Source organism: Canis lupus, chromosome 9, assembly GCF_003254725.2.
Source record: "Canis lupus dingo isolate Sandy chromosome 9, ASM325472v2, whole genome shotgun sequence".
Taxonomy (NCBI): domain Eukaryota; kingdom Metazoa; phylum Chordata; class Mammalia; order Carnivora; family Canidae; genus Canis; species Canis lupus.
The window spans coordinates 52,708,891-52,736,237 of NC_064251.1; the positions used below are offsets into that span (position 1 = coordinate 52,708,891).

General features: G+C 53.3%; 3 protein-coding genes across 28 annotated transcripts in view; 2 read left to right on the forward strand and 1 right to left on the reverse strand.

The window, feature by feature from the left end:
- The window catches only part of TSC1 (TSC complex subunit 1), a 50,941-nt gene extending 44,994 nt beyond the window's left edge, over positions 1-5,947 (forward strand). For all 10 annotated transcript variants that reach the window (XM_035720333.2, XM_049114936.1, XM_025475605.3 and 7 more), the window contains 2 exons: positions 4-165; positions 544-5,947. In XM_035720333.2, the coding sequence (XP_035576226.1) occupies positions 4-165; positions 544-1,078 (697 nt within the window). In that variant the 3' untranslated portion in view covers positions 1,079-5,947. The remainder of the gene's footprint in view (positions 1-3; positions 166-543) is intronic.
- A 1,075-nt stretch (positions 5,948-7,022) lies between these two features.
- SPACA9 (sperm acrosome associated 9) lies at positions 7,023-17,003 on the reverse strand. Of its 9 annotated transcripts, none has more exons than XM_025475629.3 (7): positions 16,466-16,570; positions 15,912-15,935; positions 15,149-15,300; positions 14,628-14,720; positions 11,298-11,478; positions 8,759-8,961; positions 7,023-8,118 (listed from the first exon to the last, which is right to left on the reverse strand). In XM_025475629.3, exons 5-7 carry the CDS (start codon positions 11,439-11,441, stop codon positions 7,782-7,784), a joined length of 684 nt encoding a protein of 227 aa, XP_025331414.1. In that variant the 5' UTR covers positions 11,442-11,478; positions 14,628-14,720; positions 15,149-15,300; positions 15,912-15,935; positions 16,466-16,570; the 3' UTR covers positions 7,023-7,781. The 9 variants fall into 9 exon arrangements, with proteins under 9 accessions (XP_025331414.1, XP_025331418.1, XP_025331411.1 ...); XM_025475633.3 differs by lacking the exon at positions 14,628-14,720 and having other exon boundaries at positions 7,023-7,090; positions 7,971-8,118; positions 16,466-16,566; XM_025475626.3 differs by lacking the exons at positions 14,628-14,720; positions 16,466-16,570 and adding an exon at positions 16,702-17,003.
- Positions 17,004-17,077: 74 nt separating this feature from the next.
- AK8 (adenylate kinase 8) overlaps positions 17,078-27,347 on the forward strand; it is a 127,504-nt gene continuing 117,234 nt past the window's right edge. For all 9 annotated transcript variants that reach the window (XM_025475611.3, XM_049114945.1, XM_049114946.1 and 6 more), the window contains exons 1-3: positions 17,078-17,231; positions 19,898-19,982; positions 25,822-25,871. In XM_025475611.3, coding sequence (XP_025331396.1) covers positions 17,148-17,231; positions 19,898-19,982; positions 25,822-25,871 — 219 coding nt within the window. In that variant the 5' untranslated portion in view covers positions 17,078-17,147. The remainder of the gene's footprint in view (positions 17,232-19,897; positions 19,983-25,821; positions 25,872-27,347) is intronic.

The window sequence follows — 27,347 nt, forward strand, 5'->3', positions numbered from 1 at the left end:
CAGAGGACAGCTGCAGGCGGCAGAGAGCAGGTACGAGGCTCAGAAAAGGATCACCCAAGTGTTTGAATTGGAGATCTTAGATTTATACGGCAGGTTGGAGAAGGATGGGCTCCTGAAGAAACTTGAAGAAGAAAAAGCAGAAGCAGCTGAAGCAGCAGAAGAAAGGTAGGAACAAAGAGGCGAGAGCAGGAGCCTCGTCCCTGAGCTGCCAGCAGCAAAACAGGGCATGCTTCTCAGGGCATGAGAACCCTCCCTGCATTAGGCAGGGCTGCGGCACTCAGACTCCCCCTGCGCCCGGTGGTCTCTCTGCGTCCCTGTCCTTGGCCCCGAATCGCGAGATGTAGTCACAGGAGGTGTCCTCGTGTGCCATTTGTCTCCTCTCCCTCGTTGAGACTCGGTTTCTCTTGCTGAGACCTCACTCTTGGGTTCTCTGCTCTAAAGTGCAGAGCTCAGTGTCTGTGTGAGCATGCCATTGTAGCTGCATGGCTCCCAGCACAGATGCTGCCAACACTGTCCCTTTTCTCCCCCCTGGATTTCTTATAGGCTTGCCTGTTGTAAGGATGGCTGCTCAGATTCTGTAACAGACCACCATGAAGAGGCATCTGGCCACAACGGCGAGACCAAGCCCCCCAGGCCTGGTGGTGCACGGGGCAGCAGTGGAAGTAGAGGGGGTGGAGGTGGCAGCAGTGGCGGCAGCAGCAGCGAGCTTTCAACCCCAGAGAAACCCCCCAACCAGAGGGCAGGCCTGTTCAGCAGTCGGTGGGAAACGACCGTGGGAGAGCCTGCCACCAGCATTCCCACTACTGTCGGCTCCCTTCCCAGTTCAAAAAGCTTCCTAGGCATGAAGGCACGAGAGTTATTTCGTAATAAGAGTGAGAGCCAGTGTGATGAGGACAGTGTGACCATCAGTAGCCTTTCTGAGACGCTAAAGACAGAACTGGGCAAAGACCTGGGTGTGGAAGCCAAGACTCCCCCAACCCTTGATGGCCCACACCCCACCTCCCCGAACCCAGACAGTGTTGGACAGCTCCACATCATGGACTACAATGAGACTCATCATGAACACAGTGAAGGATGACGGTCAATCAGTGTTAACTTGCAGGTTGTTGGCATAGAACAGGAAGTGTGAATGCTCGTTCCCAGGCTTTCCTATTTCTAGGGTCTGGGTGGCTAGCTCACGCGGTGGAAATGGGATGGAGGTCCTTTTGACAGTTGACTGAATGCAGAACGGTTTTTGGATCTGGCATTGAAATGCCTCTTAACTTTCCCCTCAGCCCACTCCCCAGCCTGTCTTTAATTTACCCAGCAGTGTGGACTAATCCGAGGGCCAGTTTGCGTTCCTCAGTAGCTTTATTTTCTTCCTTCCCCCATAATGGTTGCACCCTTTGAACCTGTGCAATATGAGGCCAAATTTACTCTTTGAGTCTAACACACCACTCTCTCCTTTCCTGAAACTTGGAGAATGGGTTGGCTCTCCATTAGCCCAGGTAATTGGTGGTGTTGCAGGTAAGTCTGGTTTTGTCCCTTTCCACAGGGATGTAGCATGCAAGGCTGGTCATCTTCATGTGGAAACTTTTTACATGAGACTTTTTCACTGCTTTTTGGTTCTGAAGTTCAGCATCTGAAGCAGCAGATCTAGAGAAACAATAGTTTATTCATCCTTACGTTCTTTTGGCAGTTCTGATAAGCTTCCTAGAAAGTTCTGTGTGAACAAATGTCTGTTGTTAGAGAAGTCTGGAACTGGCACCGTGGAGACCATCCTTCCCCTTAGGGAATGCCCCATCCCCTTCCCCCCTACCTCTTATTTATTTGGTGTTTGCTGGAAAGCTGGGACTGCTCTGACCAGACTGGCATGGGGGCAGTAAAACCTACTCTCTGCAGGAGGGAAGGTTGGTGGCTTGAGTAGTTGCCCGAGAAGCCCTTGTGGATGGGGAACTGCCCCTGGAGCAGGGATCTGCTAGCTGAGCCTCGTGGTTCATCCCTACCCCACTCCCCCCGCACCCTGCCCCCGTCTGTCTGCCTTTCTCCCTTTGTGTTCCCATGAGCCTCTTTGAGGCTTTGAGTTTATGTTTCTTGGTGATGCTGCAGCAGAAAGGCTCTGAAGGTCCAAAGAATTTCTTCATTGCTTCTCAGGCTGGTAGAGCCGCCTCACCATTGCAGGTTCTAAACCACCAAAAAGGTAACAGCTTTCTCACATCACCCTAACTTTCTGGGGCCGGCCCTCCAGGGAGCTTGATTCTGCTCCCTTCCTGCATGTTAGTAATGGCTGAGCATTGACAAAGTTAGTCTGACATGCACCCTGGGATGACCACACATGCTCAGGGGAGGAGACCCAGCACAGCATCTGAACTCAATGCAGGCTCTGGAGGTTGATGCTAGAAGCCTAAGAGTTGTTGCTTAGTGTCCTTGCTGAGGCAGGGGGAGACTGGTAGGAAAGAGCTGATGAACTTGGTTTTCCTCTTTTTATTCTTTGAGTTAAAAGAGGGGTCAGCCATGAAAGGGGAAAAGACAGATTGTAACAGTACGAAATCTTACCGCATACAGAAGCTTCCAGCATGTGAGGGTAAAGGTCTCTTCTATGTAGTGTTGCAGTAAATAATCTAGCACCTCTGACCAGAGGGAGCTAGGTCATAAGAGATGCTGTGTCACCAAGACTACAAGGGCACAAGGCCTCATCAGGACAGAATCTTCAAGTGTGCTCGACTGTGCCTGGCCTTGCCCCACCTGGCAATTGCCGCTGGATGTCCTCTATGGATTACTGATAACCCCATGTGGTGAATTTGTCCAAAGGAAAGCTTAAAATCGAGTATATCCTATTCCTAGGTCGGTTTTAGAAAAGGAAAACACAACAAATTCAGAAAGGGAAAAAAAATGTTAACTGGATATCTACTGAAACCAGGTCAAAATGCTCACCCTCCCCCAGCCCAAGAGACCTGTGCCACAGAACAAAGACACCCGGCATTTAAATCAAAGCCTTTTCCCTGATTAATCGGCAAAGGCAGAGGCCAATGTAAAGAAAGAAAAAAACCTTTTAAAAAACATGGGCGGATTGTAAAAATCCAGGGAAGGAGGTGGCCACATGGTGAAGTGGGCTGCAGCCTGTGCTGGAGGCTCCAAGGCAGGTGTCTGGGCCCAGGGCCCTTGGCACATCCCTCCCACCCAGCTGTCTGCTCAGCTCGACAACCACAGCCCACCCAGGGGAGCTGCGCTCAGCCTCCTTTGGGTTCTAGCGGGTCATGCGTTTTGTTCAGCCAAGGCTGGGGCATTGAGGCCTGGATGCCTGTTGAACTTACCCAGCCTAAACAGTTTCAGGAATCAAGTCAGCAGCCAGATTTAGTTCAGTTTTAAAAACGAGAAACCTGCCTGCCAGGAGTCAACAGGTCACTTGATCGGGTTGTGGCAAGTTTTTTAAAGGATGGAAAGGTGATAGTAGAGGGACACTAGAGGGAATTTGAATCTGGGAGCCAGCGAGGCAAATGTTTTAGAATAATTAGCATCAGGGGCAGAACCAGATGGTTCAAGCCGCTTGGTGTTGACCCACGTCGGGCTTGAGCAGCCTCCACCCCGCCACTCAGAGCAGGCTTGTCAGCCTCAGGGCCATGTGGCCAGTGTGCGTGACCTGCTCTGATCCCCACATGACACTAACCAGGGTCGGCACAGGCCCTGCGATTGGAGTCTGCTTCTTGGGCAGCATGAAATTTGTTTTCAAAAGCAGCACTACAGTATCAGCGGTGGGGGTCAAGGGGGGGGTGGGGCAGGGGCGGGCAGAGATGGCAGCATTGTCTCCACAGAGAAGGCACATTCCTGAGTCTGCTGTAGGACAGATGCACATGGACCTCTCCCAGACAGGACTTTGAGGGATTTTAAAAAAGGTTTTGACGGGGTTTTGCCATAAAGTCCACAAAAATTGTTAGTATGATATTGGAAGGAGGGGCTTGTCATGGGTGAGAAAACCGATCCAAAGGCAGGACACAGAGGAGACAGGGGTCATTTTTTGGGTCAAGAGGTTTTTTTTAAAAGCATCCGTGCAGCTGAGTGCTAGGCCCAGCTGGGTGCGGCCGGTGGGCACACGTGGCCTCCCTAGTGTTCAGCTGTGTTTCAGCTGCCAGGGGTTCATACCAGGCTCCGGGAGCACAGATGGAGGCGATAGGTTAAGCTACTGTGTGAGCCGGAGTGCATGTGCTGTGCAGAGGGGAAGAGGCCAGCTCTCCTGAGCAGGGAGCCTGGGAGTCCAGCAGGCCGCCGTGGTCCCAGAGGCTGGCACATCACAGAGCAAAGTCAGGATGGCAGAACATGAAACTCCAGGCCCTGAGCTGGCCCCATTTGCCACCACCTGTGTAGTTTCCAGTGGTTTTGTCACAAAAGGCCAAAGTCTTGCTGTTGCATACGAGGGGATGACTGATAACAGTGGCGGCAATGAGGGGATCCTATGAGCTGGGCCTCAGCAGTTCAGACTCACAGTTTCAAATGAAAAATTGGGTGTCTGTGTGTAAAGACTATAGCATGTGCTATGACTAGACAGTGGGAGTTTGTACCAAATACTAGAACATGCCACTCGAAGCCAGAATGGAAGACAAGTGATAGGAAGTGCCACATGCAGATGACTGTTTCTCTGATGGAGACCCCCGAGAAGTGGCAGGAAGCCACGCAGGTGTAAGAAGGGTGTGGGCAGAGTGGAGGCCTGGTCCCCAGCTGCTGTGCAGGTGAGGGGCCACCCAGCCTGGGAATGTTCTTGGAAGAAGCCAGCCCCTCTTGGGGTGGTCCCTGACGAGCACAATCCCACCCAGAGCTTGTCTCCTGCGGGGAAGAGAGGGGCTCCAGGAATGACCCATCAGCACACCTCCCTGTCCACTCCCGAGGCACACGTGCCGGAACACGTCTCCAGCACCACCGTGTCTGTGTATGTGCTTCTGTCCAGAGTTGTGTCACACGAGCCTTACCCTCCCTGACACTGCAGAGGAATCAGTGCCCTTGATGGCGCTTTTCTGTATAGGTGAAAGAGCAAGTTTAGGTTGGGGCCCGTCCCTGAGGCTGCTGCTGTGACCCTTGTCCCCTTGAGGCTCATGTTCCCATCCTTGCCTGTCTGACATGCATGGGGAGGGTGTTTCCATCTTTTCCACACCGTCCTCCAGTCTGTACGTGCTCACCTGAGAGAAGAGGGAATCTTGCCTGGGATAGTGAGCACCTGTGTCCACAACTGATTCTGGCCTTGAAAACAATTACTGAAGGCAGAGGACCCTCTGCCCCCTTCCCTTCCCCCTTCCCCCTTCCCCCTTCCCTTCCTATCCCTTCCCATTGCCACCGAATTGTCTATCCTGTGGGATAAGTAGGATAGTTGAACCATTGGAATAGATCTTTTAGAGGAGAGTCCTGAGCGTTGAGACCCCCTCCCGCCAACGTCAACCCCTCCTCCCTTCCCCCACCTCGCTACAGTGTTTGGACAGGAGGGTACGGCGCTGCTGGATGCAGCAGATACTTTGGCTGATCAAAGAGGCAGCCAGGCATTTTGCACCAGGAAGAATCAGTGATCACTTTTCAGAAGACTTCTATGGACCATAATAAACATATTACGGAGGAACAGATTTTGCTAAGACGTAATCTAGTTTTATAACTCAATCATGGATCAACCACATATGGCTAACTTGCAGTTTAAAGGGATCCCATCAGTGAAAAAAAAAAAGATTTTTTTTTAACTGACTGCTTTTACTTAAGTTTGAGAAAGTCCTCTCGTCAAAAGGTTTAAACCTTCCCGCCTCGATCTTAAAAAGCATGTCAAACAATCCACGTCAGATGCCATAAACAAGAACTGCGAGAGAAAATGGTACAATCTTAAATGAATGGGAATTGGAATCAAAAGGGTTTGCTGTCCTTCTTAGAATGTTCTAAAATGTCAAGGCAGTTGCTTGTGTTTAACTGTGAACAAATAAAAATCTATTGTTTTGCACTACTCTGCTGTGTTGACATGAAGTGACTCATGCTGGCCTCCGAAGGCCTTGCAGGTAAAGCAGGGACCTGTCTGGATGCAGGTGGCTCCTGGCTTGGTTGGCTACCTCGGGCAGCTGGAGGAGGGGCTGACAAGTAGAATCTGGCTGTGGTCTCTGTAAGTCCCCTTGTGTTCTAGCCAATGACCTGGCACAGCCATAGGTCCTACCTTTGTCTGCCTCAGATCCCTGCCTTTCCCCTGGAGTGGCACGGGGACATGGGAGGGGTGACTTGAGTCATCTCTGAGATGCTCCCGCCTGCCCACCTGCCCTGCTGTCCATGCTTAGAGTGCGCTCACCTCCCTGGGGGTTGCTGGCCGTTGGTTTTAATACAGTCCTTTTGGGGCAGCCGTGGTGATTTGGGGCAGACAGGATAGGCAGTGATTTAGTGCCGCCTGCAGCCCAGGGTAATGATCCTGGAGACCCGGGATCGAGTCCCATGTCAGGCTCCCCGCATGGAGCCTGCTTCTCCCTCTGCCTGTGTCTCTGCCCCCTCTCTCTTTTTCTCTCTCTCATGAATAAATAAAATCTTAAAAAAAAAAATACAGTCCTTTTGGTGGAGCCCAACAACACCGAGGTTGTCAAGAGCTTACTGGTCTGGCGCAGGCTGCACCCACCACCTTCCTTCTGTGATGTTATTGGGTGTTTGGAAGATGGCAGGAAATACCTTACCCAGCTGTTAGGTCCAGCCTCACCTCACATCTCTTCCTGGGAACGCACATTTCCAGCTGCCCCCGGACATCAGTGTGCTCTGCCCATGATAATGGCAGAAGCAGACTCAGAGGTGGCAGTTTTTTATTTTGTCTGGAAAATTCAGAGGTCTATTCAGATTCTCATCTGAATAGCTTCTGACTATGGAAGGAGTCCCCGCGCCAGCCTGTGGGTCTTTGGCATGAACCTCCTGAGAGCAAGCATCTATAGTGGTTGCTCTCTGCTCGTGGTTTGCTTGTGAGGCTACTGCCCAGTGTCCTCTGAGGGCTTAGGATAAATGCAGTTGTCTTTAAGGGATAAGTCCCAGGAAACCCGAGCCAGGCAGAGAGGTAGGAGAACACTTTTTATTCTTGATGGTTGCACTCGAGGAAGCAAGAATACAGAAGCTAAGTCGCCCCCTGTGAAGGGAAAAACCAACAGTCAGAGAGAACTTCCAGCAAGCTCAGAAGCCAGAGACACATTTTATAATGTCGGGGCCTTCAGTGTTGTGAAAATCAGGTAACCGTCCTTGCACAGGAGCCGTAAGACCAGAATTCTTCCGGCTTCTTGCATGGTCTCCCTCTCCCAAGTAAAGGAGAAGTGAAGGCAGGTTCACTCCACTTTGGGTTTTGGCCCAGAGACCTAATCACACTGAGGAAGTTCGTCATGCTGGCCCTCAGCCTCCCGGCAGGCCAAACAGCCTTGTCTTGCAGAGAGCTGGGCCTTGCCTACTTGCCCCTATGGCGGGAAAGGAGCTCTGAGGCCTCCAGCTCAGTGGATCGATCGGGAAAGCCAGACCTGCAGCGTGGCCGGGCCTGGCAGGGTGCACGTGGGCAGGCCAGTGGCCCCAGCTCTCAGCTGCCTCCCCAGAACACCCTCTCCCAACAACACTGGAAGTGGGGGTCCTCTTCATTGGCACAGACCTTGACACTCAGAGGCAAGAGCTTAGAAGTTAAAGTGAGAAAGGAGAGAGGTTCTCGACAGTATATTGGGCAGGCCCCCTTGGGGTTCATCAGTGGCGGGGGCTGTGGGTGCCAAAGAATGGATCAGACAGTGGAGACCAAGTTAAGTGACAAAGCACTGTACGGGACGCAGGTTGTCAGCTCTGAGTTACAGTTTCCCGCCAGGTGGTCTCCAGGGAGGTTTTGAACATCCTTTGTCATTCCTCCTAGGTTTGGGGCTGTCTTTTGTAAGTTGCCTACGTTTGTGTTTTCTTAACCGAGGCTGGGTGCCTGTGGTCCAGGAAGGATGAGTGGCCGCCGCCCCGATGGCTTCCTGGCGTGCCTGGGACTCACTCACATGCTGCAGTGCTTTGCGGGGCAGCTTCTCCGAGTGGGCGATCCATTCTTTCATTAAGTCCAGGACGATGGGGATGAGGCTGACGACGCCTCCGTAGTGATTCCTGGCCTCGTCACAGCTTAGGTGGTTCACCACATCATGAGGGTACCTGTGGGGTGGCAAGAGGGACTCATCCAGACCTGGGGCAGGCTCTGATCCAGACTGCAGACATCAGAATCCCCTGGGGAGGTTTCAGGGCTGCATGGGCCATACCACACTCTCTACCAGATGTTGGGCAACAAACCCTGGCTAATCCTGTTGTGAGGGGCAGGACTCTGGAACCACTCACCTGTGGTTGTAGAAACCCAGATTAGGGGCTGTGGAAACCTGCCATAACTGCTCCAAAATGTACTGCTTAGTCCCTCTGACTCTTCTTCACCCCAATAACTAAACCATATGCTCCAGAATATGGCACTTTGTGCCGAGGGCGCAGAATTAACTAGGTAGCCACACTGGCAGGGCTGGGGCTTCTCTGTGGGCTTCTGGGAACATGTGCTCTGTGATCCCCTTCCCTTTGCCGGGTGTCAACTCCAGTGAGAGGGCTTGCGTCCCACTCTATCTTCAGCTTCAGTAAAATGATCGGTGGGGTTGGGCCATCCAATAAATCAGTGGGCCTGAGATTTCCCACCTGGGCAGGGGGCCTGGAGGCACCTGCCCTCATGCAGAAGGCTGCTTCTTCCTGTTGGACCCCTCCTTTCCAGCCCCGCCCTGCTGCCTGGGCCTCCAAAACAGGCCCAGAAGCGACTTACTTTGCTCTAAGGTTGCTTAGGTCATTGCTTTGGCTAACCAGGGATTTGCATTTCTCAAGCAGGTTGTTGGTGACTGGAGTGCCAGAGTGCAGGGCCTCAAAGTGCTGGCACAGCTTGTTCAGCTCCGAGCAGATGTCCAGGAACATGAGCAGAATGCGCCGGTCTGTGGAGTTGTTGCAGTAGTGCTCTGTGTAGCTCTGCACCTGTGAGGGCCCACACGATGGGAGCTGAGGCAGCACCACTGGGCCCCTGGTGAGTTTCTGGGCCAAACACCAGGAAGCAGCGCCCCATACCCCTGTTCCTCCCAGCCTCCCAGAGTCACAGGGCAGAGGCCAGTCACACTGAAGCATCTGCATGCACAGGCTGCTATATACAGTTAACGTCATGGAGTGCCCCCTGCACTGTGCCGAGCTTTGCGGCCTGGCCCTCACAACACCCTCACCTGAGCCCTACGCGCTGGGTGCCTTTTCAAGTCCTTATTTTGCAGGTGACTAGTGGGGGCCATAGAGGTCAAATCACTTGCTCGGGCACCAGGGAGAGTGGCTAGGCTGGCCTTTGGCCCCAGCTCTGGGCCCTGAGCTCCCACCTTGCACCAGGCTCCACATGCTTCAGCCCATACCTAAAGAGGGCTGCTCCCTGACCTTTCATGCCTCAAGCCTGCTCAGAGGACCCACTCCTCAGGAGTGAGAAGCAAGCAGAAGGCACTACAATCCTTTGAAGTTTCATTGTCCTGTGTTTCCAGGGCCTCTCCCTGGGAAAGGGATCTTCCATAGGAGAACAAAAGGTAGTCTTTACCTCACACCACACACCAAAATCAACTCTAGGATGAAGAGCTTCAATGCCAAAACAACACGGAAGCTCCCAAGTGTTCCAGGTACAAGAGCAGGGAAACCTTTCTGAAATCATTAAAGGTGCTCAGAATGGTAATATGGTTGATCCACTTTTAACTCTCCTCAGGGGGCATGGAGGTCCTTCCCTGGCAGGGGCTCTTCCCCTCCATGCAACCTCCACCCCCCCTGCCCTGCCTATCACTCTGGATCTGAGGTCGGGAGAGGCAAGAGGCCTAGCCGTGGGTTGAGGAGGAACTGGCTCCGGTCCAGACCAGATTCACTGGCCCACTTCACAAACGCATGCCCTGTGACAAACTGGTGGCTGGGGGCATTACCTCCCTCCTCTAGCAGCCAGAAATTCCTAAGTCTAAGCCAGGGTTTTCCTGCCACTGCCGGTTGCTTTTCTTTTGCTGGGGTGAGGTCTTCCCAAATGATCTGAGTGGTTCCTTCTAAGGACTGCAGCTCTGTAAGGGGGGGAGGCTCTGGCGGCCTCCATGGATGTGGGGCACCACATCCGGCCACCTGAGGCACCACGCTGTAGCTATAACACAGAGTCACCGGGCTATCTGGTGTGTGTGCGGGTTACCTCAGGATAACCCAGGCCCAGGGAGGGCAGGGCAAGCACCGAGAATCAACAGTTCACACAGAGTCAGACCATGGGGCATTGTTTACCAAGAGCCTCCCGCTGGACTTAAGGCAAGGAGGCCACTCCCCTGTGCGCATGCATTGCCGGGGGTCACCAACCGCTGATGCAGACTCTGAGCAGAGGCTGGGGTTGGGGGTTGGGCTGGGGGTGTGGGTCGCGGTGGGGGTGTGGGTCGCAGATGTTCCTTCCCGACGCCAAAAACCTGTCCAATGGCCTTGGAAGTCTGAGCCATTGGGGAATGGGCTAGAAAGGCTGTGGCTAACTTCCAAATAGTTCAGGGGAAAGGATATTTTTCTGTAGGTTTAAAACTTTTCAAGTTAAAAAACTGGGCGAAGCTTTTACATTTATTAGACGAAAGGATTTTTAAAGGATGCTGCCAGCAAGGGTTGCTGTTTTTGGGGGGGCAGGGGGCGCACACGTGCTTCTCCTAAGGAGTTCTGAGTTCCACTGCCCACCCCCACCCCCACCCGTGCACCGCTGGCCTTCCACAAGCTGGCCCATGGGCCCGCAGCACGTCTGCAGTTGGGAGGCTCCCACCCAGGTGTGGGTCACTTCCTGGAAGGCGTGTCTCATCTCCAGGCCTCCAAGTCCTGCAGAGCACACTGTGATAATCTGCACACGGGAAGAGCAATGTGCCCAGCACGGCGCAGTTTCTCAGGCCCCAGTGGGATCAGACAGCCAGGACCACAGGCATCAGACACGGGCGGGGCGTCTCCCTCATGATCTCCCTAAATCCACATACTCCCTGGGGATGTGCAGTTGTTCTCACTCTACAGAGCAGACGACTGGGACACAGGTGACTCTCGGCCTGAGGTCCCTGAAGGCCCGTGGGGCTGAGCTGGGATCTGAACCCTGGTCGGCAGGCTCCAGCCCTCATGTGTAACCACTTTGTTATTCACTCACATATCTGGGGAGGGGATGCAGGGCTCATCCCACTAGTCCTGACCCTGGCACAAGCATGCTTGCTGTACTCTGAGCCTCAGTTTCACCTTCCAAGCAAGGTGTTGCCCGGGAGTCCCCGGGGAACCCTGGCCCCACCGCCCGGCAGCCCACGGGACGCCACCTGCCCAATGCTGGCGATGGGTCGGATCTTGTCGTGGGCATTCTCCCTACAGTGCTCCAGAGCGGCGATGAAGGTGAATTGTTGCTGCTGGAAGAGTTTGTATTTCTGCTCGATGCTCCGAAGGGACTCCTTTGCCTCATTCATTGTCTTCCTCAGCGATTATTCACAGAAGGAGAGGGATCTACAGGGAACAAGAGCACAGGGATGAGGCCCTCAGAAACAGACTGCAGACCCAGCTCTGGAGGCCCCGACCAGCATGGCCAGGGCCTTCTCCGGGGAGCACCTCACTAGTTCCAGATCCCCCCAGGCTGTCCAAGACAGAATACAGCCTGACCCAGGTCCCTTTACCCTCCAAGGACACGTACTTTGCCATGAACCATGATTTCCTTCTCTCAAGCATGGACAAAGATTACTCTGGTCCTCAGTTTCTCCAGGCTGTGGGGGTACACATGCACACACACACACATACACACATGCACACACAGCCTCCGATGCCTTCCTGTGCTGTCAGCAACAGAGGGGATCACAGAATAGGTCACAGAGTATCAAATCTGTGATTTTTATCGTAAGACACCTGCCCCTTTGCAATTCATGAGAAAGTCTAGGGACTGTTTCCAGTGGGCCAAGCAGCGGAAGAGTCTGTACTGGATTGTCAAGTCTGAGAAGAGGCGGTTTCCTTGCTCTGTGCTTGGGTCAGGAGCCCTGATCTCAGCCTTGCACATTCTCAGGGTAGGGGCTGGCCCTCGGCAACTCCTCTCCGCCTCCCACGTTCATGGAAAGAATGAGCCTGATGGGAAATATCCACGCCACAGGGAGTGCTCTCTTTTGGTGCCTCACAGACTGTCCCTAGCGTGGTTCAGATAGCCCACAATGCGTCTAGAATCTCCTCTGTGAGCAGAGCCTGTGGATTCTGCTCTCTGTGACATCACAGTTTTGCTGAGCCCACGCAAGATGTCACAGGTCACAGATTTACAGAGTGCTAGAACTGGAGACCCTGGTCGGTCAACTCCCTTTAACTCCTGGGCAGGGGGGAACCGAAGTCCAGGGTGTCACAGCAAGCTTGTTGGAGACACTCTAGGTCCCAGGCTTCCTGACCTGTAACTGGAGTCCTCAAAGCTGCCCCAGCCACTGTGCCTCCACCACGAGGACCCAGTACAACACACGCCCCACATGAGCAGGGGTCAGAGGAGGCCAGCCAACCTAGGGTCTGAGTGAGTTGCTGCAAGTGGAAGGGGCCAGACACCACCTGGCAAGGGCAAGGGTGGGGAAGAAGACATCCCAGGCTTCCTGGAAGGCCCTAGGTAGAGGACCGAGCCCGAGGGGGACAGAAGGCATTTCTCTCTGCTGGGTCTCCCTTGGCATCCTGAGCCCACAGCAGGGCTGGAGCAGGGAGGGCATCCCCATGGCAAGAAGAGGGATGAAAGGAAGTGCAAGAACACATCAGAAGGTGGCCTCCAGGGGATCCCTGGGTGGCGCAGCGGTTTAGCGCCTGCCTTTGGCCCGGGGCGCGATCCTGGAGACCCGGGATCGAGTCCCACGTTGGGCTCCCGGTGCATGGAGCCTGCTTCTCCCTCTGCCTGTGTCTCTGCCTATCTCTCTCTGTGTGTGACTATCATAAATAAAATTAAAAAAAAAAAAAAAAGGAGGTGGCCTCCAGGACATGATGGGAGCAGCAAAGCTGAGAACTGGGAGATCTGGGAACGGAGCCACACCAGGATGGGCCCTGATAACAGTACCCCGGGAAACTCAGTGGTCTACTGTACATCCCAGGGAGCGCATTCAGCAGCAGTGCCCAGGCCCTACCCTGGGAACCATGATGCCTGTGTTTGCTCACAGCAGCTGCAGCTCCGTGGGCCTGGGCCTGGGCCAGGCGCCCTGCCCATAGTGGGTGAGCGAGAAGGGGAGCCTGGGCTGTGGGGTTGTGGTGGGTACCTGTGTTTTTCAGATACCTGGAACACCTACCACAGTCCCCCTCCCCCTGCCCAGAGGCAGAAATGGTGGACACAGTAAAGGGGGGGCAAGGTTTTGGGGTGTGCCTCTCATGGTATAGGCTTACCAGGGCAGGTGAGGCATTCAGTGTGACATTTCAGGGGACATCCCAAAACTCAGCAGTCGAGCTAGGTAAAAGTATTTGTCACACAATTTGGAGAAATAAAAGTTAATACCAGAAAGTCTACAAAGTATCTGAATTTTAAGTAAATGTGGGATGCAATCCAGTGCCACGCCTTGCTGATCCGGGGAGCCTGGGCAAAAGGAACAAGTAACATTGATCCTGGCTTCACATTTTTAATAGTTCCCTTTCAATGGAGTTTTTGCATTAATTTTGATGTTATTTGTCCTGATTACCGGGGTTTCAGGCACCCCTCACGGTCTGCATCAAGGCAAGTGCCTCACTTGCCTCACCTACCACAGGCCTGGGGCTTGGCTTACATGTGACCTGGGGGTTGAAGCCTAGAAAAGTCGGAGCCCAGCACACAGGTGGGTTTCTGGGGAGGAGGAGGAGCATATGCTTTGTCTGGCCCTCCTCCAAAATGCTCAGAGCTGTGGTGGGTGGTGAAGAACCCAAGCCCTGGAGTTGCATAGTCCTGGGTTCAAATCCTGGTTCCACTCCTTGCCGGCCTTGGGGTGAGCCTCTGAGTACTAACAGGCTGTCAGGAGAGAACAGTGTCAGCCTCCCAGCCTTGGGGTGAGCACTGCAGGAGGTGGCAGGTGGCAGTGTGGAGCCCAGGGCCTGGCACGTGGCAGTGCCTGGTTGCCAGGGCACTCAGGGCTGTTGTGATCACACCGTGTGCACACAGTCAGGGGGCATGCCACGACAGGCATGGTGTGTGCCCTGAAAGCAGCAGAGACTCCCGGAGAGGAGAGGTGGGGCCCCTGGCTCGAAGCTGGGGGGGGTTATGTGAGAATACTGAAAGCAAGCACAGAAGGCAGTGGACAGGGTAAGGCTAAGGGACCCCAAGTATCACACAAAGCTAGGAGAACCACTGCAGGCCAAAAGGGATAAGAAGCACATCATGCATTCATTCGTTCCTTCATTCATTCCTCACCATTCTGAGTGCTGGGCTATACACAGCACTGAACAAAATAGACAATATCTCCTTCCCTGGAGGGATTTATCTTTCAGTATGGGAGGCCAACAGTAAGGATGAGCGAATGAACCACGTTTTAGATAAGGGCACTGCTAAAGACAAAAGCAAGCAGGGCAGTGGGACTAGCATGTCAGGATGAAGAGCTTCTGTCTGCAAGAGGGTCCTTTGCAGGGGCTGGGTGTGTGGGGGGCAGACAAACTAGAGCTACGCTCCAGCCTTTAAGGAGATCCTTAACACCCACCCCAATCCTCCTAACAGCAGTTACTCTCAACGGGGCTGTAGGAAAGCGCTGACCATGCGTTAAGTCCTCACCTTGAAGGTACCATGATTACCCCTATGTGAGAAACAACAAACCTGAAGTTACCCAGCTAGAAGTGAGCAGGCCAGGATTTCCCACTTGGCTCTGCCTGACTTCATAAAGTCTGGGCTTGGACAGCTCCCTCTTTCCCTCCCATGATGGTCCATAGAGATAGACATGCCACACATCAGATTGGCCAGGGTTGGAAGCCAGTGGGTGGGGTGGAGAGGACACCAAAGGCCTGAAAAGCTGCCGGAACCCCCCTAGGGGTCATGCACTGGCTGGACCCTGGGGTCTCATTTCCATTCCTGTGAGACAATTCTCTGTTCCCCATCCCAGAAGGGGCTGCCCTATGTGTCTGCCTCCCTGCCACCCTCCTGGGGCTTCCTGGGGCTGTCAAGTTCTCTACGGATGCAATGCTACCTCAATTGGTGGCCCCAAGAGCCCCTGAGAGCAAAACTGACTTGGTTCTTGATCCTAGCGACTTGTGACATGCACGCCAGGAATGTCGTGAGAAGAGCTGTAATAAGCTATCCAAAGTGATTGTCCCTTGAACGAGAGTCACTGCAGCCAAATTAGTCTGGATGAAAGGCACAGGGTGCAGGCACTTCTCGATCTGGGGGAGGAGGAAGGAAAAAATGATTACCCAATAGGTTTTAGGCTTTAATTGATTTGTATTTTCCCAGGCTGCTAAAGAAGATTAAATCGTGGTATGAAAAGCGCCTAGGGCTTAAAATAAATGAGGAGAAAGGCAAGTCATTTCAGAAATGTCCAGGAAGCAAACTGAACCTCTCCAGTGCAAATTGCAGGTTTGGTTGTTGTGTTCCCTGTTCAGGGGGAGGCGGCACGCTTTTTCTTCCCCAGCTGTCTTTGCAGTTGGCTCTGAAAGCCAACCAAGGTGTGCACGCTTTGAGGAAGCAGCTCTGAGGGCACAAGACAGAACTGGAGCCTTTTACACGGGAGAGCATATCTCTGGGCAAGTGGCTGGTGGTGCAGCCTTTGGCTAGAAGTCAAGCCCTGGCTCTGCCTTTGCTCAACACTGAACTTGGCCAAGAATGTCCCCCCTTTCTGGGCCTCAGTTTATCCATCTGTAAAATGAGGTGGTTTGGATAAGATCTGCAAGGGGACTTCTGATTTTAATGCTTCACGATCAACAACTGATGAGGAAAGAGGCCCCAAAAAGGGAAATAACTTGCCCGAAGTCATTCAGCCAACTACTTCTCTCACCGTTTTGATCCTCCAGTTTCTCACCTGTAAAATGGGAATGAAAGTACTTATTTCTCAGGGCTGGCGCAAAGGTTAAACGAGATAATATGCCTAATAGTAGCCCCTACACATGGTGCACTCCTCCATGCCAGCTACCAATACTTCAGGCCCATTAGCTCATGAAATCCTTCCATAATCTCCCCTTCACAGGGGAGGAAAGTGAGGCACGGAGCAGGCTCACACGGCTAGGTGGAGCCAGGAGGTGAACTCGGAGCAGTCTGTATTGGCAATGCCGGACGTCCTGTCCGTAATGTACAGACCCCACAAGTTTTGTTAAGAGCACTGAGAGCTCAAAACCAGCAGCTCCTCCGAAAAACGGCAAAAGACAAAAAGCTAGAGTTCTCAGTCCAGCGCAGCGTCTGATACCAGGCTGCCTCTGTCCCCCTGGGCATTAGCGCAACTGAGGCGCTCCTTCCCGCCCCCCAGGTCCCACCCCATCCCCCTGCCCCGGGGCGGCGGCGGCTCCGTCCCCGGCCCGCTTGCACCTCCCTGGTCCCAGAGCGGCCTTCACTCACAGAGCGTGCTGAAGCTGGAGTGCCTCCGAGGGTGTCTGGGGCCCCGGGGGGCGGGGAGGCCCTTCGCAGGGCTGCGGCGGTGGGGGGGGTGGGGGGACGGCGAGAAGGGGAGGAGCCGCGGGCCCGATTGTTCCCGCGGGTGCCATGGCAACAGGGTCACGTGGCCGCCCTGGCCCCTCCCGTGAGCCCAGGCCTTCCCGCCCAGCCCCCTAGGAGCCCCCCAGGGACTCCCCTACCTTCTCAAGCCGTCCCCTAACCTCTGTTCATTTTAAAGATGGGGAAAGTCTGGCCCCGATAGCAGAGCCGGGCCGGCCGTCGGAGCTGTCAGCGCCCGGGTCGGGGTGCGTTGGCGGAACCAGCGCAGGACCCGCCCCCTTGGGTGGGTGGGTGTGGACGTGCCCCTCGGCGTCTCGGCACCCGGGGCCCTGCTGGAGCACCTCCGGTCCTAGAAGGCCGCAGCTGGAGAGGCCTCGCGGGCCCGCGGAGACGTGCAGACGGCGGGGTGAGGCCGGGGCGGGGAAGCACCTGCCCGCGGGGAAGCACCTGCCCCCGGTGGGCGCGCGCTGATGACGCGTGCGGCGGCCCTAGCGACGGCGGTCTCCAGGGAGCGGGCGCGCGCTGATGACGCGTGCGGCGGCCCTAGCGACGGCGGTCTCCAGGGAGCGGGCGCGCTGCACCGGGCATGGACGCGACCACCGCCCCGCACCACATACCCCCGGAAATGCCCCAGTACGGGGAGGAGCGCCACGTGTTCGAGCTGATGCAGGTGACCGGGGCAGCCGCGCCCCGTCGCGACACCGGGGCCGGCCGGGGGCCTCCCCGCAGCGGGGGGCGGTGTCCGGCTCCGGGACCCCGAGGGATGCCTCGGTCGGCGGACCCCCTGCCCCTGCCCTGCGGACCAAGGAGGGAGGAAAGAGGGCAGGCCGCCTGGCCAGGATGTGGACATGGCTCCGGGCCAGCCCGCTCCGAGGCCTGGGCCAAGTCCCGTTCGCTCCACAGTTCGGGCAACTGTGAAATGCCAACAGGCGAGAGCTGGTCTCCTCTCGGGGAGGCCCCTCCCGCGCTGACACCTCCAGGTTTCTGAGCTGGGGCCTGTCCGAGTTCGAGTTCCGGGCGACATCCCCGTCCCCTGAGAGGGCTGCCTCCCAGGATCCCAGCCCTACGGTTGGGACAGCAGCATTTCCCACATGGCCTTTCTTCATTAGGGCCAGGAGTTCGGGGCTGCCCGCAACCTCTCGTCCTGGGTTCTGGAGTTGTCGGGGCCCTCAGTCCCCGTGTGCACTTGGGCAAAGCCCTGCCCCTTCTGGGTGCCCTTCTGCACCTCCTGGAGGCAAAGCCTTTCAGGAGCTGGACTGAAAGAACTCTGCCACTCAGGGGTGGTGAGGGCCTAAGAGAAGCTGGAGCCCAGTGTCCAGAGCACTTGCTCCTCCAGGCATAGCCCATCCCGAGGCACCCCTGTGGTGATGCCTGTGCTCCGTGGAGCCTCTGACCTGCACCCGTGGGAGCAGAGCTCAGAGTCAGAACCGTCTCCATCTCTCCACCAAACACGTGTTTCCTTTGGAAAGTGTTAACTGACGGAGGGAGAGACTTCTCCAAAACCGAGTGGGCCAGTCCAGGAAAAAGCAATGGCCAGCCGAGTTAAAAATCACCTGCTGGTGGGCAGGATTGGGCCAGCTCCCCAGGGGGCTGTGGTTTGCTCTAGAGAGCCCGGTGTACCTCAGAGCGATTGTGGACGGAGCAGTCCGAGAAAGGTTTTTGTCCAGTATTTCCAGTCCTTAGTCATTTGTGTGGGTTCCCTCCATGGTTTTTACCATTTTCACTTCTTACACTTTTTATTTTCAAATAATTTTAGATCCACAGGATATTACAAAGGCAGCACAGAGTTCTGCTGTACCCTTCCCCAGCTCCTGCCGCTAATACCATCTAACGTAACTTCATGACAATGACGTTGGCACAAAACAGTTAACCACACTGAGGCCTTATTTGGATTTCATGTGTATTTACCTGTACTTTTTTTAAAAGATTTTTTAAATTTATTCATGAGAGACAGAGGGGGGGGGCAGAGATATAGGCAGAGGGGGAAGCAGGCTCCCTGTGAGAAGCCCGATGTGGGACTCGATCCCAGGACCCCAGGATCATGACCTGAGCCAAAGGCAGACGCTCAACCTCTGAGCCACCCAGGCGCTCTTTACCTGCACTTCTTTCTTTTAGTGTGTGTACGGTTCTATGAAATGTTATCACATGTATCAATTCACATACTACCACCACAATTCCACTTTAATGTAGTCATTTCTTTAAATCAGCCCATTTTTTAAAAGATTAGCCTGTTTTACCTCCTCCTAGGCAGAATCCTTGAAATCCTAGGTTTGCTAATATGCGTTAGATATGCAACTGTTGAAAAGTAAAATGAAAAACACTCATCTGTGAACCAGCTAGCGTCATCTCAACACCACCTCTGCAGTGAGACCGATCAGAGGCCGCCACCAGTGGGGTCTCCACCAGCTGGGGAGGTTGAGGCTCAGAGAAGAGAAGGGACTTGCTGGTGAGGCACAGAGTGGAGCTAGGACCTCTCACAGCTTTCTGCTGTCTACACACGCATCCACGAGCTCAACACCCCCAAAGGACAAAAGTCCCCCGCCCTCTAGGTTGTCCCTAAACGATGCTCCTTACTGCGCCAGCTCAGCTCCTATCACTTCCCCCAGTTCATTCCTGTGCCTCTTGTTCTGAAACCATGGAAGCTGCTTTTCCATGGAACTGAATGGCCAGACTGTCCCAGGACTATTTAGATACTTGGCTGGTAACTATTCTGTCCCACTCTCCCATTCTGGATGGACACGGGCAACAGTGTTGGCCATGCCCTCCCCAGCAGACATTGGCATTGGGCACCTACTGTGAGTATGCCCAGCACCGGGACAAGGATGAGGAAATTACAGGGACGTGTGGGGGCTACAGGAACATATGACAGGATTTATCGGTGAGCGTAATCAGGAAGGTATGATTACATGGAGACCTCATGACTCAGAGGGAAAAGCGTTGCAAGCTGAGGGAATAGCATTTGCTAAGGCTCTGAGGGGCACATGAACATGGTGCATGAAGAGAACTGAGAGAAGGCATGTCTGGGAGGCACCGAGGGACTGGGGTAGAGGATCCTGGGCCCACCTGCTCTTGGATCTGGGTGCAGTCCCTGCAGGGGTCTCCCAGCGATACCTATGTGGCTTTTCCCTCATGTCTCTGCTCATGGGGAACTAAAGCAGATGGCACCTGGGGCAGGGGCTGGATCCCAAGTTGAAGGCATGTTTGGTGGGTGTGGTGGAGGGATCAGACCAGCCAATATTGGTAGCGACCGGGGTGCTGGGCCACCTGAGCCTGAGCCCAGGGCCCTGAATGCCCATGCAGGTGTTAACCCCCTGGGTGTCTGCCCTGTGCCCACAGAACATGCTGGAGCAACTCCTGATCTACCAGCCCAAGGACCCCATCCCGTTCATGATCACTCACTTGCAACAAGACAATGATAATGGTGAGCATCCAAATGGGCCTCCTCCCTCTCCTTTCCCTGCCTAACCACTGTGAACCCCTCTGTCCTCCCTGTGTCTGAAGGAGGGCTGGACCGGGTGGGGAGGGCTTTTGACAACATGGAATGGTGGCCGATTTAAAAATGCCTTAATTTCTTTCGGGGCACAGCTAAAAAAGTCTCTTGCCAAGTTATTAAAACAAAAACCTCTGAATGGCCCATGGAATCAATTATTAATGTGTTTGTGGGTCCCATCTGATCTCGCCTGTTGGGTTTAAGCTCTGTGATGACTTCACTTGTCAGGTGGAAATTTGGTTTCTGGTCTACCTAGACAGGCAGCACTCAGCTTTTCCTGAGGGTCTCATGACTGGTGCCCGTTAGTGGGCACCAGAGCTTCCCAAACCTCGGCCCAAGTGCAGGCCAGCTGGCCCCAAAGCCAGAGCCCAGGACCAGGGAGAAGGGAAGGGCATTCCATTCCACAATCGATTTGCCAAGTGGAGGATCATTCCCGTCCTGTGTGAACCGTCAGGGAGAGCTGGTATCTGGGAGCTTTGATGTTTTTTTCATTGGCATCCTGGCCACTTTGAAGGAGGTACCAGTGCACCAGTGAAATTAGCACTTGGCGCAGCTGAGAGGGACAGAGGCCTGAAGTGCCCCGTGGTAGGTTCACAAGCCTAAGATGAGGAAGGACACTAGGAGTCTGAAAAACAAGCACAAAGAAAGGCGGGAGAGAGGAGACCCCAGGCCTGCCTGGGCACCGGGCATACCTGGCCTTTTCTGCATGTCCCAGACACAGATCCTGATACCAACCTTCTCAGGCTTGGCTGAAGAGCATCAGAGTGAGGGGCTGCTCAGATCCCAGTGCCATTTCACCAACCTAAGCAGAGTGGCTCATGGAGAGCACAACTGTGCCCTTTTCTGAGCCTCTGCTGACTCGAGGATTGATGTTGGTGGTAAGCCCACGTGCCACAGGTGGAAATGGAGCTGAGAGCACGGAAGGCCAGGAGAACTGTCACTTTGAGCTGTCCACCTGGCCTTCTGGTGTGAGACTCTCCTGAGAGGCCTCCGTTCTCTGACTGGCTGTTTATTTCTTGGCGTTGGGGGGCAGAGTGGCCCTTCCTTCCTGGCGGCCCTGCTGTGGACTGTGGCTTACCAGCCAGGCCTCTCCTACCCAGGCCTCCGTTTGTGGCTTTCTGGAGGCACATGTGTCTGCCTTCCCACCTCCTCCCACCTGAGTCTGGACAGGGACTAGGTGTTGCTATTACCTGAACCCTACTGGGTGCCCTCTGCCGAGTTTGGCTTTCTTGTACTGCCACCACCAAATAACAGCAAAGTTAGAGCAGAAGCAAAAGTACAGGATAAACAAAGCGAAAGCAAAGGAAAAGTGAAATAGGAGCAGAGCAAGAGCTAATGGCATGTGAATTCAGTGAGTGAATTCAGTGAGGTGCCACCACCCGGGGCCCCTGGGTTCACTGCATGTCAGCACTCTTGTCAGAATGTAAAGAAACTTTTCTCTACATCCTCTCCAACATTTGTGGTTTCCACTGTTGGTGGGAATGTGAACTGGTGCAGCCACTCTGGAAAACTGTGTGGAGGTTCCTCAAAGAGTTAAAAATAGACCTGCCCTACGACCCAGCAATTGCACTGTTGGGGATTTACCCCAAAGATACAGATGCAATGAAACGCCGGGACACCTGCACCCTGATGTTTATAGCAGCAATGGCCACGATAGCCAAACTGTGGAAGGAGCCTCGGTGTCCATTGAAAGATGAATGGATAAAGAAGCTGTGGTCTATGTATACAATGGAATATTCCTCAGCTATTAGAAATGACAAATACCCACCATTTGCTTCAACGTGGATGGAACTGGAGGGTATTATGCTGAGTGAAGTAAGCCAATAGGAGAAGGACAGACATTATATGTTCTCATTCATTTGGGGAATATAAATAATAGTGAAAGGGAATATGAGGGAAGGGAGAAGAAATGTGTGGGTAATATCAGAAAGGGAGACAGAACATAAAGACTCCTAACTCTGGGAAACGAACTAGGGGTGGTGGAAGGGGAGGAGGGCAGGGGCTGGGAGTGAGTGGGTGACGGGCACTGAGGGGGGCACTTGATGGGATGAGCACTGGGTGTTATTCTGTATGTTGGTAAATTGAACACCAATACAAAATAAATTTATTATAAAAAAAAAAGAATGTAAAGAAACTGGTGAGGGAGCCTGGCCCCACCTGGGCCTCAGTGTCCTCATTGGTAACCGGGGGGGTGGGGGGCGTGCTTGGGTGACTGGGATGGAGGGGGCAGTGCCTGGCCAGCGGTGGGCGGCTGCAGGGGCCGCTTCATCCTGCCAGTTTGAAACATTTCGCTTCGGGGTACATGCTGCCATGCGTTCTCAAACCTTGAGCCCCAGGACTCGGCCAGCCCCTCAGCTGGAAGTTCAAGAGCTGAAATTTGAGGCAGATTCTCATTATACTTTAATCTTGCTCATCTGTGTGCAGATTTGATTTTCAGTGTCAAACCATCCACTTTACCAGCATCTTTCTGTTTCAGACTCAGCGCCGCAGCAGACACTGGGGGCTGGCCTTACCACCACCTGTGCAGCCTCTTCCCTCCCTCCGTCCCTTCACCTTCTTCCATCCTCCTCAGCACCTCCTCCGTTCACTCATGGTGTTTTCTGAGGCACCTGCCACGGAGCCTTTATTCCTTCTCCAGACCACACAGCATGCCATGTTGCTCCCAAGCAGGGGTGCAAAGAATGCAGACCTGCCCCGTCTGGCTGTAGCTGGGGCCGGCCTCCTGGCCTCCTCAAGAGCCAGAGTCAAGGTTTTTGGCCCCAAAGGGAGTAGAGGCATTGAATCCCAGGGGCCACTGTTTTGGAGGGGGGTGTTTTGTTCCCACAACCTCTCTCAGGCCATGGGCTGGCTGCTCTTATGGATGGTGGAATCTCTTTGCCCTTTTTGCTCAAGTCCCAACCACTAAGTAAAGAACAGAGAGGGACATATGCGGGTTTCCCCCTGTGCCCAGGCCTCTGCCAACAAGTAAAGCAAAAGAGGCCTTTTATGAGTTTTCTTGGAGGGAAAGGAAGCCGAGAACAGTTGAACCCTGCTCCTGTGTGGTCTGGAAGAGGACCAGAGATGAAGGGAGGCCCACTGACGTCCAGTGAGTATATTCACTGCCCTGGGCTCGTAAGTGAGGTCATCTTGCCTCCTTCCAGCCACGCAGGGGCCTGGGTTTGCAGAAAGCTGGGCACTCAGCATCTCCACTTACTGGACATGGTGTGGGGTGGAGAGTGGCTCACATGGCCAGTGGCTGGTGTAGAGGGAGAGAAGGCTCCAGACTCATCCTGGTGAGCATGCACAGGAGGGAACAAGGGGAGCCCCCGGCACATGGCTGGCAGCCCCTTCGCCTCGAGAAAAGCAGATTTAGTACAAAGTGAGCATTTACAGTAGCCCTGGGCAATATTAAAGCAGGTGATGGTGTATATAATGGTATGTTGCGTTTTTTTATCAAACGTTTGTCCAAGAAAGCTGTGTATTAGAGCTCCAATACCTAAGGGTTTTCTTGTGAATTTTAAATCATGCTCCTAGTTAAACCTCAAAAGGATCTGTGGATGGAAAGGTTTTTTGATTTCCTTTGAAGTGGTTTGAAGAAGTTGATTACTCTTGGCAGTCAAGCAGCCTTTTATGACACTGTTTATAAATAATTACTCATGAGCAGAGCTGGAGTTTCAAGGTGTTAGATTTTAAGAAACTGAAATTAATCACATAAATGTGTGCGAGAAATTAGGTGGGGAGAAAGGCCGTGGATGTTCCCCCTTTTAAAGCAATTTCATAGATGTGTACAATTTGGGTGCCACTTAGGGGAGCCCGGAAGGGGAGGGTTTCCCCAGCAGCCTGTGAGCCCCGCAACTTTGTCAAGATGAATACATGACTTGGGAGTCAACTCATTCCCAAAAGGTTCTTGTGGGGGTGTCGCCCCTACTCCTCAGGCTCCGCAGACCCTGAGTCCCTTTGTGTCTGGCCTGAGGTCTGAGGAGCTTGAGCAGATGCCTGTGGCCAGAGTCCCAGCCAGGCAGCCAGGCGAAGGGCACAGGAGCCGGACTGGTCCACCTGCTGCTCCCTTACTGTGGCTCTGGCCAACTGTGTCTGCCGCACTGGGGCGGGCAGGAAGCACCCCAGCTGAGCCTGCCTTGGAGAGGAAAGTGGGTGCAAGGGTTTGCTGAGCTGAAGCGTGGCAACATTAGGCCAGTAGCCGGGGCTGGAGGAGATGCCCTAGTGCTGCCTTGTCCAGGGCCTTCCTCCCACCCACCCCCATCCCTGATTCACATCACCACCAACAGGAAAGATCTGGGGCTTCCAAGAAGCAAATTCACACATCATTGGGGCTAAAGGACCAGGTTTATAAGTGTTTAGAAATATAGGAAACAGTGCTCTAGAGCAATTAGTTGGGACACATAAAAATCGAAGAAGCAGCAAAAAGCCATGACATGTGCTGAGGCTGTCATGTTCTCCAGGAGAGAGGGACAGTGCCTAGTCAGGGACAGGCACGGAGGACGACTGCTCCCCTTCAATTCCCACCTAACACAATTACCAATGTTCCATTATGCTTTGCTTGGCAGCATCTGTCCCAGCACCGAGCAAGGACAAGGTGCTCCATGAGTGAATCAGTGAAGGGAAGGGAAAACCTTCCTTCCATGTTTTCCCTGAAAACGAGAAGGTGCTGTGAATCTGGGCAAAGGTCTATATTTACACCCACGCAGCCTGGCTGGGTGTAAATGTGCTGATCATTAAATCATGGGCCAAATGGACACTAGCTCCTTCTCCGTTTCCACTTCCAAACTAAAAGGTCATGCACATCCATTGTCCTCTGCACAGATGAGGGGCCCTCCCAGTGGCCTGGCAGGAATGGGCTCTGCATGTAGACCTCAGAAGCTCAAGTGAGTTGAAGTATATGAACAAGATGGGACATGTTCATCGTCCCCTTGGCTCAGGGGTCAGGCCAACAGTGGTGAGGAGAGAGATCTGCTTTCCCAATGTGTGTTCTGTGCTCCTGGTTCCCCACATTTAGGGGCAGAGGGGTGGCTTTAAGTCAAGGTGGTGCGCAGAGGAATCAGCATGGATTTACCTGTCCAGACACCATGTCCTGAATCCCAATTTGACCCGGGAACACATGCCTTCCAGTCCTTTTCCTAAGATACTGGTCTGGTCTTTTCCAGTGGGCCAGCACCTACTCAGTCATCAAAAAGCTGCTATAGGAATTATGTGGAGCCAGCAACCGCCCAGAGCCAGCGGTCTCCCTCTGAAGCAAGCCATTTGCATAGAAATGCCCACATTTGAAAACAAAGACTTTTCTATCTGGGGTTTTATAAATCTGGCCTATATACTCCAGGCTCTCCCCCATTATTTCCCTCAGTAATATGATGGGGAATACAATTTGCTAAATAAAAAGGCATGTATGTGTGTGTATATGCTCAGAAGGTCATTTACATAAAATACAGCTTTATTTGAGAGCGTGTCCCTAAGACAAAGTCCCTGTTTAAAATGCTTTATGGTGCTTGAAATCCAAATTGTTCTTGATATTTATTAGTTTGGCAAACAAGTTACTGTGTCCATGTCCCCTTGGAGACAGAAAAATAAACCGTCTCAGTGATCACTTACCTCTCTAAACATAGAGGGTATGTTCTGTGGTAAGAGCATCTCTGAGCCCTTGGGTTACAAACGACCATGTCACTTGCAGAAAATGAAATCTGGGAAAGGAAGGAAATGAATACCCTCGGAGCACCGCAGGCTCTGGAGGTTGCTCTGTCATATAAGGTGGTGACATTCAAATCTTTCTCTTCCACAGTGCCGAAGATTGTGATATTAGGTCCACCCGCCTCGGGGAAAACAACTATAGTAAGTGCATCATATTAAGTATTGTAATACTGTAATATCTCATTTACCTGCAGAGCTGGAATGAGGCTGCCCCTCAGTGGGTTTTCACCACGACTGAGCTTTCCTTCATCCTTCCCCTCTCTTGCTTCTTATTTTCTTATTACAAGAGGTGGCATGTGTGCCTAGTAGGAAACCTAGAAAGCACAGAACACAAAACTATATTCCCCACCCATCCGGGTTGAGCATTATTTTAGCAGTTGGGATATACCTTCCAGGGTGTTCTCAGGCTGCACGGACAGCAGACTCACACACTCTTTAGTTTATATCCTTAGGATACATTCCCAGAACCAGACCAGAGTCAAGAGACTTTTTTCCCCCTAGAATTTTAATATATTCATTTATGAGAGACAGAAGCAGAGACATAGGCAGAGGGAAAAGCAGTGTCCCTGTGGGGAGCCCGATGTGGGACAGGATCCCAGGACCCCGGGCTCATGACCTGAGCCAAAGTCAGATGCTCAACCACTATGACACCCAGGTGGCCCTTGAAATGGACTCTTCACTCATTCTGAAACTTTCAATTACAAAATAGTTCAATCAGAAGGGCATAGAAACTACACTATAGATACTCACATACCCAGCTCCCCCAGATTTTATAGCAGTTGTCATTTTGCCATATTTGCTCTGATGATTCTCTCCCCACTTTGAAGACCGTGACTTGAAAGGTACAGCAAATACCTCATCCCACCTCCCCCTTCCTGGTCTTTCCGTGGAGACAGCCCCAATCCGGATGCTAGTGTGCCTCCTCCTGCCTACGGTTTCAGTATTAAGTTCCTGTCAATTGTCAAAACTTGTGAAAGGTGTAATCATATGAGGTAGAACTCTATCTTTTAAAAGCCTGGCTCGGGATCCCTGGGTGGCGCAGCGGTTTAGCGCCTGACTTTGGCCCAGGGCGCGATCCTGGAGACCGGGGATCGAATCCCGGTGCATGGAGCCTGCTTCTCCCTCTGCCTATGTCTCTGCCCCTCTCTCTCTCTCTCTCTGACTATCATAAATAAATAAAAATAAATAAATAAAAGCCTGGCTAGTGGGGCAGCCTGGGTGGCTCAGCGGTTTAGCACCACCTTCAGCCCAGGGTGTGATCCTGGAGACCCAGGATCCAGTCCCATGTCCGGCTCCCTGCATGGAGCCTGCTTCTCCCTCTGTTTGTGTCTGTCTTTCTCTCTCTGTGTCTCTCATGAATAAATAAATAAAATCTTTAAAAAAATAAAATAAAATAAAAGCCTGGCTAGTGAACATCAGTTAACTCTTCCTTGATGACTGTGCCATTGCTGTGAGCCCTCATCCCGGGCCTGGATGATGTGGGGGGCCATGTCCCCTGATGAGCTGACACTTTGCTTTATTCAGAAAAGGAATTGGGGTGCCTGAGTAGCTTAGTTAAGCATCTGCCTTCGCTGTGGGTCTTGATCCTGGGGTCCTGGGACTGAGCCCTGTGACTGA

What these genes read in the sequence shown, in the direction of transcription:
- SPACA9 (XM_025475627.3), bottom strand. Translation starts at nt 11,441, where the DNA reads ATGAATGAGGCAAAGGAGTCCCTTCGGAGCATCGAGCAGAAATACAAA. An exon ending in CCATCGCCAGCATTGGGCAG is followed by an intron (nt 8,962 to 11,297) that starts GTGGCGTCCCGT and finishes GGGCCCTCACAG; the next exon opens with GTGCAGAGCTACACAGAGCA. An exon ending in CTAAGCAACCTTAGAGCAAA is followed by an intron (nt 8,119 to 8,758) that starts GTAAGTCGCTTC and finishes GCCACCCCACAG; the next exon opens with GTACCCTCATGATGTGGTGA.